This window comes from Daucus carota, chromosome 2, assembly GCF_001625215.2.
Source record: "Daucus carota subsp. sativus chromosome 2, DH1 v3.0, whole genome shotgun sequence".
NCBI lineage: Eukaryota > Viridiplantae > Streptophyta > Magnoliopsida > Apiales > Apiaceae > Daucus > Daucus carota.
In genome coordinates this window covers 50,864,304-50,880,091 of record NC_030382.2, presented here as the reverse complement: position 1 = coordinate 50,880,091, position 15,788 = coordinate 50,864,304, and the positions used below count along the sequence as shown (strand labels likewise).

The following is a 15,788-nucleotide window of genomic DNA, read 5'->3' as shown; positions in this document are numbered from 1 at the left end:
TTGGTTTAATATCAGGAAGAGATCTGTGGCTTAACTCAATGATAAGTAGATTATGAGGCTATTTGGCAACGGCTTAAAAGTCGATTTCTGGGTTTATATGTTAGAATCACTTATTTTGTACCGTTTGTGTGAAAAGTCAAGAAAGTATTTATAAAAAGTTATGAATACTAGTTTTTGTTTCAGGATTTCTACTTATTTCTCAGACACTTTAATCACTTATAAATCTTAATTTGCTTCTAATTTCTACTCGATTTTTATTTTAAATCAGAAGCACTTATTTTAATCTCACCCAAACGGCTCCTATGTGTGTTTGATTAATTTTTTCTGATATTTATAATTTATTATATATAAATATAATTAATATAATGATAAAATATTTTTATTTAAAATTTTCAAATTCAAAAAAACAAATTTACTAAAAGAAATTGATATTTTAGACAGTTTATAAGTCAGAAATTTGCGTTTAACTCATTTAAATAAACGGTAGGCAGAAGTCACCAACACAAATTTTGGCCAAGCAAGCCCAAAATAGTCACCAAGAAAAGGCCCAAAATAGACACGCTGAATAAGCCCAAAATCGACACGCTAAGATATACTTCCGCGCACTCTTCATCAATATGCCTATCGACTTTAAGTACTTCCATGATTTTGTGTATATCTCTGCTTATAGTTATTGATAAGAAATATTTGGTCAGCTTCTTTGTAGATCAATATTTCAGTTTCTTGTGATAAGTTGGTATATTTTGCTTATGATGGATGAATATGTGAGTGGATCATTTTCCAGTTTCAGGGGAAAGCATGTGAGCGAGACTCTGAGTTGAGCCGTGGAAGAACACAATAATACAACGAATAAGAAAAAGATATCATATATTCTACAGAAAATGATGTCCATACAGACCTTATTGCTACCGTTGCATGGTATGAATTGTATGACTACGATATCGAATCAAATCACAAATTTAAAGAAAATTTAGTCCAGTCAGTACTCCAGTCTGGTATTCATCACTTTTTGGACCGCGCACACATGAACACAAACAAATCAGAAATTTCATCTTACATTGACATGGTTTGATACTGAGGAGGATTATGCATTCTCGACTGCTGGGCAAGTATCCCATTCCATCCTGCACAATTAAGTATAAACTCTCGTTAATTGTTCATGTCTTATATTTTACTGTGCTGTCAGTCTGTATAATATAAGTGCAGAGAAAAATACCAAGGGCGGGATCGAGTCCTCGTATCTTGAGTTCTCTGTATTCTTGAGAAAGAGAACAGCATGGACAAAATATGTGAGATATGACATCTTCGTATGGAGCTTCGACCAGATTATATTTCTTTCGCAGCTTTGTTCTGTACTTGGACCCAAATATCCAGTTTGAGAAGAGAGCAGGCGTTAGCAACAGGTATATAAAACTTCCCGTTGCACAAGCTGCATCAGAATACAAGCATACACATCTGTCTTAATACGACATAATGAAAGAAAAATTGTTATTAAAGAAATAATACTCCAATTGGTGAGGCCCTTACACATTTCTCCTTGATCAAGAACCTCAGCTATCTGACCGAATGTCAGACAAGGGAATGCAACTGTCATAATGGCTGCAGAACACTAAAAATTATTAGCTTAGCATAAATAGTAATAAGAAACTGATTAACTGAATTTATATATCAAACACTTGCCATTTGTTTGGTCTTGTTGGCAATCAAACAATCCTGTGGACCAGGGTTCCCCAATCGGAGCTGGATACTGGTTAACATTTTGAGGTTGATGTTGGGAAGGTGCAGGCGAAGGATACGTGCCATTGGCGGGTTGATACTGGGAAGGTCCCGGTGAAGGATACGTGCCATTAGGGGGATACTGGGAAGGTTGGCCAGTAACCGGAACTTCCTCAATGCCTTCAACTCTGCCCATTGATTCTGATTATACTAGAACTTCCAAATGCATGTCCGAGCTACTACACATATATATACACAAAATAGGTGAAAGAAACAGCAGGTACGACTAGAGCAGCCGCAATGACAGAAGGCTCCTCGCACGTTACAAATGTTTAGTCAATGACATGATAATTCCACGTTAATTCCATATTATTTGCTTGCTTAATTTCATAAACAAGTGCAGAAGACTTTCGTCCTTATTAGTTTACTTGATGTTTTCAGCTCTATACCGCAACTGGTGGAATTTAAATTGACTAATAAGATTGGTTTATTTTATAGAAATATATTAATGTGCACGATATATAAGAACCTTGTATATAAAGTCCAATGTCTTTCCGTTTTTAAGTATGCAAGTAATTAGAACAAATTAACAAAACTAAGTGCTCTTATTTAGAAGAGGATTACAGTATAAAAATGGACCGATATGACAAAATACCAGTCGTCTATTGGATTGTCAACTAAGAATGATCGCTGGAAGTTAACGTGTAATAAGGTTAAACTTAATATTTTGAAGATATGCTTAAGCATATTCAACGCAATACTTAACAAGTGGTGTGCCAGAATTGATAAGTTGACTAGAGAACTAGAGAATTTACAGCTTCTATCAGTTACGTCAACGCACCAAGCTACACAATGTTCAGTCGACTACAAAAATGTAAGAATAATGTTCAGACCAGATCATGCCAAGACAGATCCACACTGATATTGAAGTTTTGGCAATTTACAAGGCAAGAGTTTGTAGCAAAATAGCATTTGGCTGGAGGACACATCATTATCGCCAAGTTGTATTTTGCGATACACATACAAGAGAGCACACATAAATCAAATTCATCCCAAAATTTGTTGAAATATATTAAATTTATTGTAACCTGTGCATTATGCGTATTTGAAATTCGTAACAAAATATATGCAGCAAAAATATAGGTATGATATCTAATAATACACCATTTGTTACAGGTACATTGTTCACAACGTACTTTACTGACCCAAAATATCTGAAACTTTCTTATTGATGGCTTGCCCCAATTCCTTCCTGTGAAGACAAGAATACATTTCATGAGATCCTAAACAAATTTCTGCATGATAACTTACTACGTTAACATTTTATGAGATCCTAAACAAATTTCTTCAAGATAACATACTAAGCTAACAATCATGATAATTATCTAGGTAAGTCGGAACTCAGTCTAAAATCTTTCAATTTTATGTCTGGCGATGTTATGCAATTACATATTAATTTTATATTCTAACTAATAAGTAATAACTATGCATTTTCGTTGTCAACGGCCGCAGTGTAGAAATTATTACCTGTCAGGTTTGAACAAAAGATAACGATAGACGAACCACTGCAACAAACATAACCAAAGTTAGAAAAGTAAAAAGGTATTACGAAGTGCATAACAATAAAATACATGCAAGTCAGCACTAAGATCCATAAGTTTGGCTGCTGAGATGACAGATACATATAGCGGATAGGTTCCCATCCTAGTATTACAGTGGCAAATTTAATATATTCTCATATAATCAAAATACCCTATGTGAATTATGCTTAAACATAGAATTTATATTACAGCTTATGCCTATATATATAATAGTTTAAGCCAAGTATAATTACAATATTTTATCCTGGGGTTCCTTCACTTCTTGAGGGTTGAGCTATCAAACAGTAACTCTCAAGTCAAAAATAGAGAGTGTATGTACTGAATATACAAGATATGCATAATGCATCCCAGTATTTTCATGTCTTTCTATGACAATCAATCAAACTACATGCACATACAACTCATTAGAGCTCACTAGAGGACTAAAAAGCTGGAACCTTCGTGTATGTTTTACTTATAATGGTTACAATACCGGACAGTAACTTATGCTATATATGGTCACACGCACTCACAGAGAGCAGAATTTATGATCCTCTTTCTAAATTTGATCTCTAATCATTTGTGTGTTGAAAATTGGTGAAAGTTCATTCCAGTATTACTTCATATACAATATATCCAGACTACTAAGTACTGTTAAAGTTCACACGTAAGATCTTAAATATAGAGTCTAGTTTTAAATTTGAAACTGAGTCAGGATAGTGAACTTTTACATTATAACTTGGAGCATCTTTACACTTCAGTAGGCGTGTAGGTACACTAATGACCAATGCATATATAAACTGAACTTACCGAAGAAAAAAGTGTTCCAATAAACTCAAGCACTCCTGGGATAAGAGGAAGTTTGTCGATAGCCTGCATACAGAAATTATATACAATAAGTCTCTAAAAATCGGGAATGCTCATAAAGATAAATTTAAATATAGGAAATAAATGTCGCTTATTAAATTTACAAGCATGTGATCAGACTGATCTAGTTTATTTTATGCTATTTTTTATACAGCTCAGACACTTAGTTGATAAAGTAAAAATCTCTTGCACAATCCAAATATACTACTTACAACTGATATGAAAGGGGTTAAGTATCAAGTTGGTCAGTGCAGTGAAGGCTAGGCCTGAGCATAATTATCCGTAACCGATCCAAACCGTCCAAACCAAATATTTCGGTTTCTTAACCGTTTGGTTTAGTTTTGGTTTTGGCAATTAAAAACTGGAAATTTTCGGTTTGGTTTTGGTTTTCACCTTCAAACTGACCGAAATAACCGAACCGTTAGCACATGTGTTATATAATTAATATTTTTATAAATTTAATTCCTGTATTTAAGTGTCCAAGTGTTGATCGATATTATGGATATTTTTTACTTTTGAAATTATTCTTTCCCTTTTTCTCCATCCTTATTTTATCTACTAATTCCTTAATAATCAACCTTTCTTCTTTTTTTTTTTTCACTTTTAAATAATACATTTTGTTTAGTTTTTAAAATAAAATGAATTATTTGTTTTCAAAACAATGTATAATGGCAGCACCTAAAATTATTTATATCAAATAGTTAAACAAGTTTCACCTTTATCTTTTATTTTGTTAAGTGTACAATTTAATAAAATGACTTAATTGTTTTCATAACAACGTATAAAGGTAGCACCTAGAATTATTATAATTTAACAAAAGTGTACAATTTTTTTAATATTTTGGTATAAAAATCGAAACCAACCAATCCCTTAAGAATCGGTTCGGTTTGGATTGGTTTTATAACATTCGGTTTGAGTACGGTTTGTAAATTTTCGAAACCGATAAATTCGGTGTGGTTTGATTTGGACCTCCAAAACCATCCAAACCGAACTGTGCTCAGTCCCAGTGAAGGCCATGTATCACTTCTTTCATTGATCTTTTAGAAATATCATCTTAATCACTAAAGTCGTATAAAATATCAAACAGATACCTCGAAAAATGTGTCGGGCAAGAAAATATTTTTTTCATTAAGTTCTTCACATTTGTTTTCAACGCTACTATAATCAAATGAAAAGTGGTTAATTTTGGTATCTTAGATAATTTATCTAGATTTTTTTTAAAATATTTATTATTTATTTTAAATTTTACAATTATTTAATCTTATTTAAATAAAAATATATAGTAAATATGTGTTTAAAAATCTGGATATATTACCAAAGGGACGAATTCACCACTTTTCATTTGGTTATAGTAGCGTTGAAAAAAAATGTGTAGAACTTAATGAAAAAAATATTTACCTTCTTGACACATTTTTCGAGGTATCTGTTTGATATTTTATAACTTTAGTGATCAAAATGATACCACTAAAAGATCAATGAAATAAGTGATACATGGCCTTCACTTCAGTGACCAACTTGATACTTAACCCGATATGAAAGATGCAACTTTACTCAGCCTACTTTGTTAGTTAGGACAAAAATGTCAAGATTAACTGATCATAAACTTACACGTTAAGGCACAGAAAATTCTGGTACTAAATTGAAGATGCTAACTGTAGGCTAACAAAGAAAAATAATTATAGGTAGATAAATATGTGCTATTGGTTTCATATTGCCAGAGTCTGCTATTTGTAAAGATTTAAAATATTTTACTGACTGTATTGTTTCTTTATAAAAGATTACAGGATGTAGAATGTAAGATTACTGTGATCAGGTTTGCAGATGCCCACAGAGCCACAACTCCTGCGAATCCCAGCCCGATTAAAGCAATTCGGTCTTCTGAGTTTTCCCACTGTCAAAAATAACAAATTGCAACAATGTCTAAAACTAGGTCAAGAAAACGCATTGCATTCTAATAGTAAAAAGGAAAGTAAAACTTCCACTGTTCTACCGTATGTGTCTGATCCTGCACATAATATATCAGGGAAAAGGGAAATTGAGCGAACACCTCCCTCTATCATAATAATGAACCTCTAATTTCAAAATAAGCCAAAACTATATATAAATTGATTCCCCTTAGATCAAGATGCGGATATTTACTAATGATCACCCATAAAGGAAAAGAACGGCTTAAAATTTCATATTAAAGAAAAAAGCACACAGTCATCTCCTCCGACCTCTAATAAATTAATATTTCTATATTGAGTTAAGATAATTAATGGACTCTGATAGCTTTGAGTTATAAGTTGAACCACAAAATATAGATTATAAATATCATGCTAACAGCTTGTTATTAATATAAGCATTACAAAACCAAAATTTATCAAATGTGTAATAATATTTTCTTTGCTAACATTCAGTCATAATAAATAGTGGAGATTAAGTGGCCTTACAACATTTTGTACAGACTCAACAATGCTCAGGGAGGTTGAAGATTCCGAGCTATCACCTGCAGCCTTTGCAGCAAAAGTAACACGGCCTTGTTTCTCTACAACAAAAATTAAGAGGATCACTTACGTATACTAAGACCTAGAGCACTAAAGCTACAGACTTATATCAAAATTTAATTAACATAACCCGGTATACATGGTATATGAGACCACAAAAAAGAATGTATCAAAAAAAAAAAAATCATTTGACAATCAGATGAGCAAAAATACACTGAATACCCCAATAAGATCACAAAGCCTTTGGCACTTTTGGTATTATATGGATTTTATAGGATCTGATATTCTAACACAGATTCTTAGGATAATATTCCATAGTCTATTTTTTGATCATCTTTACTTCTTTACACAAGACTATATACTCACATGGTAGTAGGAGGTAGAACAACTATATAGAAAAGAATAAAAAATATAGTTTCTAATTCTATGGGTCCTTTAAATCTAGAAAACTAATGATATATGTCAAAAAATTATAATCCCTCAGAAAAACAATTAGGAAGTAAAGCTTTTGGTGAGAACATTACAGAATTCCATACATCTTTTAGTCCGAGAGTTGGCTCAATGTTAGTAACTCAAACTCCAATCATACTGATACGAACTTCAGTAAAGCACTAAAGCAATCAAACTACTTGGGAAATCTATGGCCAGAAGTCATAGATTAACCTACATACCTTTTATTTCACATTATACGTTGATCCTTTATTTCGTCCCCAATTTATTTAATTACAAGCGGGACGGGTTAAGGATCAATCGCGAACCTAAATTCATTCTAACACTGGCTACATAAGTCCACCACAAGGTTGTCCCCTTATCCTCCTTTCAAATTTCCGAATTTGGTCAGGCCATTTTAAGTCTGCTACAATGCTTTCAACAATACATTACAGGGTACCCTACCCACATCTCAAATATAGTTGCACTTTCCATCCCATTCTAGCTCAAACATTAACAAGTAAAGTACCTGGTAATTAGCAAAACCCAACATGGGTCTCCCTGATCTCTTCTCAATTTCGCTTATTAATAAACATTAATCAACCAAGAAATAAGTTGATTGAAAAAAAATGGAAAAAAGAAAACATGGGTATACCTCCAGCAATGGCAAAGACTGGGAATTTCGTAAGAGGCCTAAATAAAGAGTGTCTTTCACGAGCAAACAGCGGTGGAAGAGTGAGGCTTGTAATTGTAGAAGCCATGTAAGTGTAATAAAATCTGCACAAGTCCTTGGCATAAGAGAAAGACACACAGAATAAATAAATACATGAATAGATATAAAATTGATAGATAGATATGATTAGTCAGAAAGTTGTCTTACATGAAAAGCAAGAAAGATGAATGAACTAGGGTTGGTTATATTCTTGATTCTTCACAAGTTGACACTTCAAGTGAAGGAGATGGAGTGAAAGAAACTAGGAAAGAGATCCAGCGAGACCGAGCTTTGACAACCACTAATTAAATTTACTAACTTATAGCCCGTGCAACGCACGGGAGCTTTTTAATTATTTATAAATTTTTTAAATATATTTTAAATGATGTGAAAAAATTTAATTTATAAATAATAAATTAAAATTGTATATATCATGCCAAAGTATTAATTCTTTCTATCAAATTTTAAATTATTTTAAGTAGAATATGTGACGCCAACTCCTATTAGATTATATTTATAAATGTATTTTATATTAGAATTATTATAATGTCATTTAAATATTTTTTTAAAAATTTTTTATGGTTCGAGATTACATTTGATGAACACAATTTGTTTTGAATTAAGAAGATGAATCATAAACGTGCAATAAGATGGTAGAATTTGTTTTGGATTAAGAAATATTTTCTGTATTTGTTCCTCACATAAATCGGGCTTATTAATTTTGAAATATATTAGGTAAAAATAATTTTGTGACTGTGCGATTTATATGATTCTACAAATAAAATTGGTAGAAAATATTTATTTTGGATTAAAAAAAATCATAAACACGTGAAATACTGAATTTGTTTTGGATTCAGAAAAGGATTTATAAACATGCAAGTAGATATCAGTTGTCTTATGGAACAAAAGTTAATTTTGTTCTAATCCAACGGTGCTTATTTGTTCAATATTCGATCCGATGGATAAAAATAATTTTGTGACGGTGTGATTTATACGATTCCACAATTAAAATCTGTAGAAAATATTTATTTTGGATTAAAAAAAAACCAAAAACACATGAAAGACAGAATTTGTATTGAATTCAGAAAAGGAATTATAAACATGCAAGTAGATGTCAGTTTCCTTATAGAACAGAATTTAATTTTGTTTTAATCTAACGGTGTTTATTTGTTCAATATACGATCAAACGGATGATAAGCTTTTGGACCACAGGACCATGCGACCAAATTATCTCCCTTACGCTTATTATATATAAGTATATAATTCGGATAGGAAATCCAGGAAATAAATAATTATTTTTTTTTGTTATACCACAAATACTATCAATAATTAGATATCATACGTTCAAAAGATTTTTATATGTTATAATTTTAACGCTGTTCTAAGTTCTAAGCACATAAATAATATTCGTATCGGTTAAAATCTGGCGTTTTTGTTATTTTTTGTCTATATTGTCCTTTTAAATTTCAAATTTATTAAAATATGCTGGTAAAGTCTAAAGTTGAATATTTAGTTTCAGTGTTAGGTTTTTAATTGGAAAAAATAGTAAATACAAACTACAGTATGATATAAAAGCGAATTACTATTCAACAAATTCTGCACTTGTATAAATTTATTAAATTAATTAACTGCACAAAGTTTAAAAGTAAATATGTATTTGGTTAATAAATTCTGTTAGAGGGCCGGCCCTTCGACCGGCTTGGGCAAAACCCAAAGAGTCCAGCCATCATTTGAAATGCGTAGACGTTGCATTGTAACGTTCGAGGACGGGATCGCGCCGAATTAAATCTCATTACTCTTCTCCCACATCGGACGGAAACGTTACAAACCTAGGATCACTTCTCCCTCTATAAATAACTGGTAAATCATGGGTAATACTCAATTATTCACTTACACATATACATTTTCATACGCTTGCAGTTCTCTATTATCCACCCAAGAGCTACTAACTTATTCTCAGTTTCTCACGCTGAAGATGAATCGGGGACAATCCCTGGCATTCTTCTCTATTTTCAGATCACTCACGAAGTTTCGGCGCCGGCAAAATCATGGCTATAACAAATTCATTTAATTTATTAGAGTTTTTCATGTAATTGTTTTTACCAGTACTTTTAACATGAATCCAACTATCCAAGTATTGCATAAGCAGTTTGAAAAATGGTACCGTTGGTGTTGGGGTGGGGGTCTGTCTATAATGAAATGCAAACTATCCCACACAAATTCATTTCTGGATCCCACAGACCCAGCCCAAGTGGCGGTAAAGTGCTCCGGGCCTTGAGCTCAATTTTGTTGGGTTCATCGTTCCTGTAGTACTTGCTGTAGTTTTTGCTTTAACTAATACCCAATATATCATTCATAAAATTTTAATACTGATTCTATGTCTGAATCAAAATAAACTTTTAGATAATTTGATCCACCGAAATAGAGACGGATAAGTATGTTTGGATTTATATATTATTATTGAAATCGTTAAATTGAGTTTCTAATAATTAGACCTAACATTAAATATTTAAAATATATTTTTTTAATTTATAAATTAGAATGTCTGGGAGTAATTAATTGAGAAAGAATTAATGTAATAGATCTGTTAATTTTACACTGATTCGGATATTGATCGATCATTTTTTTTAATATTTCATTATTAATAATAGTATGAACAATACATAAATCTTCACATTTTATTTACTCTCAGAAACCAAAAACACAACTTTATAAATATATATTATGTTTCTGATTTATATTTTGTTTTTGTTTTAGAATTTTATATCCAACTTCGAATAATAATGATTCAGTTTTATTCTCATTTTCAAAAAAAAAATTAATTATAAATAGTTTAATAAACACGAGTTATTTTATTCGGGATCAAATATCAGTTGCATTTGATCTGTATGGAGTAATTTTATTCAGCCTAGTCAATCGTTGCGTTCCCTGTTCTGGCATTTTCCAGTAAACTATCATTAAGGTGGGTTTCACATGAAAATAAGTAAAAGGCAAATACCTTTTTGCATTAAGAAAGAATTTATCAGATTAAGGTTGCTGTGCGCAAAACTGTCAGCTTAATTATTGATTTATAGTATTAGGAAAAGTACCGTGCCTTTTTGTGCTTAAATATTATTATCTCAACAGCTCTCTCTGATCGTACATCATCCCACTTTAGTTCTGTTTGTTTTTACGACGCGTCGACGCACTACAAGTAAATGACTTCGGTATTAAGAGCGAGAAAACAAAATCAAGTTAATGTTTTCATATAAAAGTGATGAAGGAATTAACGCTCCGGAATACTGACTACGAGTCTATAAGTCGATATAAGTGAGGGAAAACAGAGCCAAGTTAATATTTGGTTGAGGATGGGAAAATATTTCTAATGTAGTTTCAATTTATTATGGAAATTGTAACAAACGAGAAGCTAGTAGGTGTGTTTGATTGGCATATAGGAATAACTTTTAAAATTTTTATAGAAAATGCAAGTAATCAAGAGGGAGGTGGTAAATAATTTTTCATGTTTTTGAGAGGTATTCACACTTTTATGAAAGTGGTATTTCATTTCTTTTTGTCAAACAAGTAACTTAATATTACACATTTCTTAGGAATTTGTAACTTCCGAATATTTACAATGTTAATCAAACGTCTTCTTAATCTTTTACGACTAGCGCTTCCGGGTCTCCCATCACGCATCTAGAGTCTATCTGGGAGTGCTGAAAATTATTGTGCAAATTAGAGCATTTCTAATAGCTTCTTTATAGTGGCTCTAAAATTAAAATTTGAAGAAGATTGTAGTTTTGCTTGCTCCAACAGACTCTAAGAGCAACTCCAAGAGTTGCTTCACTGGCTCCCTACAAAAATAATTATAATATACACTCTTAACCCATTTTAGTATATAATGAACACAAGGACTCCAACAGCTCTCCTCAAGCATCTTCTCTATTCATTTATAATCAGTTTTTTTTATTTGCAACGGCTATTTGGCTTTCTCTGCAGCATTCAAATTTCAACAGCTACTTCACATTCAATTCCAACGGCTCTACTTCACAAACTGAAGAGGGAATGACAATCACTTCTTCACTTCTTTCACCACCACAATCTTGTGATAAATATACATTTGCAGGTGTTGTAAACTCATCGTAAATACGATAATCAGAGTTCAACATATTGGAAAAAGATGATACACCCTCCTCAAAATCCATCTTAGACTGATGAGTTTTCAGAAAATAGAATTATGATTGATGGTGAAGTAATAACAAAAGAGAGGGAAATATCAGAGGAGGAGGGAAATGATGGGCAGGTTTTGGAGGGAAGATAACAAATATTAATATAAAATTAATCTAGGAGTCAATATGTGCTCCTCTGTATTCAAGAGGCACATGCTGCTCCTAATTTTTTAAGAGCCACTGGAGAAGCTGTTGGAGTCCACTTTTCCATCAAATTCACTACAATATAACTTAGGAGGGAGTATAGGGTGTCTGTTGCTGTTGCTCTAATCACTCTTAAATTCCCAAAATTTCTCTTCTCTCTCCTCAATTGTAAGAGCTACTAATCACACTTAACTAATACTCTCTCTGTCCCATTTTAACTGATGTTTGACTTTTTAACACGTATATTGAGACGTAAAAAAACAATAGCTACACTCAATAAAAAAATTCAATTCTTATATCAAATAAAAGTTTAGATTCCAAACTTTAATTTGATATAAATTTTATAAAGAATAACTATGTTTAGATATGATTTTTTTAACATCTTAAAATACGTGTAAAAAAGTCAAAAGCAGTTAAAATGGGACGGAGGAAGTATTTTATAATAAATTTGTAAGCACACATTCTCTCTCCATCCACTTTCTTTTGTACTTTTATGCACATGACTTGCTTTTAATAATATAAAATAGAATAAGAAGTGAATATAAGAAATGTTGTTGGAGTTGAACCCACATTAAATCACTAAGAATCAATATTTTATATTTTATTTAGGATTGAGTTAAGAGGCTATCGGAGATGCTCTTAGTAATCTCAAATACAAATTCTACTTTAGTACTCCCTCCATTCCACTATATTAGAAGTTTTTTGACTAGTTTTAAATTCCATTATATTAGTCGTTTTTGTATTCTCAATGACCTAGTTTTACTCACCTGCTTGTCATTAATGGCTTATGTTGACTTGTTATAAAAACTTTTAATTATCACGCTACTTTCTTTAATGTCACCCACCTGCACTCTTTTATCTCCTTCTTTGTTTCCGTATAAACTCATATGCTCACCCACTCTATTTTTTTTTCTTTTTTTAAAATACTTTATTTCATTCTTTTTTTTTATAGTGCTCATTTATGTATTTAATTTGATTTTGAAATATAACTAAATACAACAATTTAATTTTTTAAATAATAGGAATAGGATTTTTTTTTCAAACTTTGAGGAAATAAAATAAATTCTTGTAACAATATTAAATGAATACGATGATATATCACTTAATTAATTTGATAATTTTTTTTAAATGTTGTTTCTTTGATTGTGAGAATATATCACACTTTCCACACACACACATGTATATTCAAACTAAATTACTTAAGAGTGGTTATATATGATAAAAAGTTAATTTCCAATGTAATTTTTTTTAAATACAAGAAATTATTTAAAATATAGATTTAACCTTTTTTCGAAACTTTGAGAATATAATTTTTTTTGTTAAGCATGCAAATTCATTAATATAATAAACCAGGGATTTTTACGAGGCCAATATTAAACAAATTCTTGCAACAACATCAATTAAAGATGACGATATATAACTTGATTTGATCATATTTATAGTAAATATAAATTATAATTAATTTCAAATTAACTAGATTATATTAGAACGATCATATATAAATACAGAATATAAAATAGATTTTGCCTTTTCTCAAAATCTTGAGAACTTCAAAGTATATTATTTAAAAGTGATTATATATGAATGAAACTCAACTTTCAAATGTAACTTATTTAAATATAAGAAAGTGATTATATATGAAAGAAAATTAACTTTCTTAAATACAAGAAATTGTAGAAAATATAGTTTTAACTTTTTCTCAAAATTTTGAGAATATAAAATAAATTACATAAAAACTTGATATAAAAACATAGTTATATTATAACTAATTTTAAACTAAATTATTTTAGAGTGATTATATATGAATAATAATTAACTTTAAAAAAGTAACGAGGAGTTTCTTCATGATTAAATATTTAAGTCAAAAGTATAATTTATGTTACTCATCAAAAAAAATAATGTAACTCATAAACATATTTATCCTTCACTATATAGAATAGGAAATAATATCAAAACAACACATAGAACCAAAATTTTAATTTTGTGGAGGGAATAGAATTTTATCGGAGGGAAGAAAAATTTTTGTGGGAGAGTTTACAGAGGAGAAAATGGATGAGAGTAAAAGAAAAATAAAAGTAAAATTTAATGTTGACAATTCCCGTAAGCGTAACATGAAACTTAAACTGTATTAATTATAAATACAGATCATAGTTTCACTTCTTAATATGTGTGCAAAACAACAAAACAACTAATATAGTGGAATGAAGGGAGTAATGATAAAAGGCAGGATTTATACTGTTCGAGTATAATACTATATTTAAATTTTTGAACGCCGAAACTGTGGTAGTTAAATCTGTTAGCAGTCATCATAAATATGACAAAAGAAAACGATGCTGGCTGCCCTATCCGGCTCGTCATTTAACATGCTTAGCTTTGTTATCTCGTTACACACGACATTCGCATTTGAAACCTCCCACAGGAGTGAAACAAGATCACCGTAGCATCTCTGATCACAAAGAGTCATTAGTTAAACATTTAGTTAGCATATTAAAAATAAAAAATATAACTAATTTTATCAATAAATCGCATTCCAATCTAATCCCTTATTATAAATATAGTCAATCTTTCATGGATGATTATATTTGTAGATGTACAGCCGGTAAAAAATCTATAGAAAGATTACACATCATTTATTATCATATTAAAATAATATATTCTATTCATAACAATTTAAATTATTAATATCAAATTATTTTTCAAATTATAACCGATCGATATAGTCAATACCACCAAAGTAAAATGTCTTGTAAGTTCAACAAATTTTACATAATATCCTACACGTCCATATATTTCGATCATATTAATTTCAATCTAGTTCTTACTAAAAATCGAAATAGAAACAATAGTCATCCATTACTGTTTTATATCTGGTTCTCTCAAAATAAAAATTCCATTAGTTTTATCTTCAGATTGAATTATTATATTTTTTCAATTAATATTTAAGTTCCGTTTTCTTCTTTTGTCTGACAAACATCTGACCCCCAGCCAACACAGACGAATGAAAGACATAAACATTATTTACTATAGGTAGGTGTCCTATGAATGTTACGGGCGAAAGTCAAGTTATGTGGATTATCACAACAAATATAGACGCTAACTTTTTGAAAGTGTTTTGATATTTATTAGAAATAATAGTGGGCGCGTTAGAGGCAGAATCATTCATACCCCTCTTTTATACGTATCTTTAGATCTTTTGTTACATATTTAAACTTTTCTATAAATGTAAAATAAATTATATATTAAATATTTAAAAATACATGTAAAAAAATGTGATAACCCACGTTAAATTCTAAATCTTTTCAGAAATCAGGTCGGTTCTGAAATATCGAATCCGAAAATAACATATGATCCGTAATGCAATAATTTGGATGATCCACAAACCTATACATGCTTACAAAAAATCAGATGATTGGTTGACTTCTCGAAACTCTCCGTCTTGAATTCCTGATATCCTTGTTAGGTAGAAAAATAGTCTATAGTTCGACCATCTCTCTGATCATTATGTGATAATATCGGCTAATTTCATATCCCCAATGCGAGACTCTTGTCGTCATCGTAGGATAATAGTACAAATCTTTGTGTCCTCACATATGTAAATTAACTATCAAGTTTTCGAGAGATAATTATGAATATTATATGCGATTAC

The 15,788-nt window shown here is 30.7% G+C and overlaps 2 protein-coding genes across 2 annotated transcripts; both read right to left on the bottom strand.

Moving 5' to 3' along the window:
• Window positions 1-841: 841 nt before the first annotated feature.
• On the bottom strand, window positions 842-2,000 carry LOC108206056 (protein PLANT CADMIUM RESISTANCE 8). Its single transcript, XM_017376229.2, has 4 exons — window positions 1,681-2,000; window positions 1,528-1,599; window positions 1,217-1,429; window positions 842-1,124 (listed from the first exon to the last, which is right to left on the bottom strand). Exons 1-4 carry the CDS (start codon window positions 1,910-1,912, stop codon window positions 1,054-1,056), a joined length of 588 nt encoding a protein of 195 aa, XP_017231718.1. The 5' UTR covers window positions 1,913-2,000; the 3' UTR covers window positions 842-1,053.
• A 762-nt stretch (window positions 2,001-2,762) lies between these two features.
• On the bottom strand, window positions 2,763-8,083 carry LOC108206057 (protein CURVATURE THYLAKOID 1C, chloroplastic). The gene is made up of 7 exons (XM_017376230.2): window positions 7,959-8,083; window positions 7,734-7,855; window positions 6,596-6,690; window positions 5,968-6,054; window positions 4,107-4,169; window positions 3,244-3,281; window positions 2,763-2,968 (listed from the first exon to the last, which is right to left on the bottom strand). Exons 2-7 carry the CDS (start codon window positions 7,837-7,839, stop codon window positions 2,914-2,916), a joined length of 444 nt encoding a protein of 147 aa, XP_017231719.1. The 5' UTR covers window positions 7,840-7,855; window positions 7,959-8,083; the 3' UTR covers window positions 2,763-2,913.
• Between the last annotated feature and the right edge of the window lie 7,705 nt (window positions 8,084-15,788).

Excerpts from the sequence above, each read along its gene's own strand:
- LOC108206057 (XM_017376230.2), bottom strand. The coding sequence starts at position 7,839 with ATGGCTTCTACAATTACAAGCCTCACTCTTCCACCGCTGTTTGCTCGT. Across the intron at positions 3,282-4,106 it reads TTGGAACACTTTTTTCTTCG|TGGTTCGTCTATCGTTATCT; the intron begins GTAAGTTCAGTT and ends TGTTTGTTGCAG. Across the intron at positions 2,969-3,243 it reads CTTTTGTTCAAACCTGACAG|GAAGGAATTGGGGCAAGCCA; the intron begins GTAATAATTTCT and ends TTGTCTTCACAG.
- LOC108206056 (XM_017376229.2), bottom strand. The coding sequence starts at position 1,912 with ATGGGCAGAGTTGAAGGCATTGAGGAAGTTCCGGTTACTGGCCAACCT. Across the intron at positions 1,600-1,680 it reads CCAACAAGACCAAACAAATG|CCATTATGACAGTTGCATTC; the intron begins GCAAGTGTTTGA and ends AGTGTTCTGCAG. Across the intron at positions 1,125-1,216 it reads AGGACTCGATCCCGCCCTTG|GATGGAATGGGATACTTGCC; the intron begins GTATTTTTCTCT and ends TTAATTGTGCAG.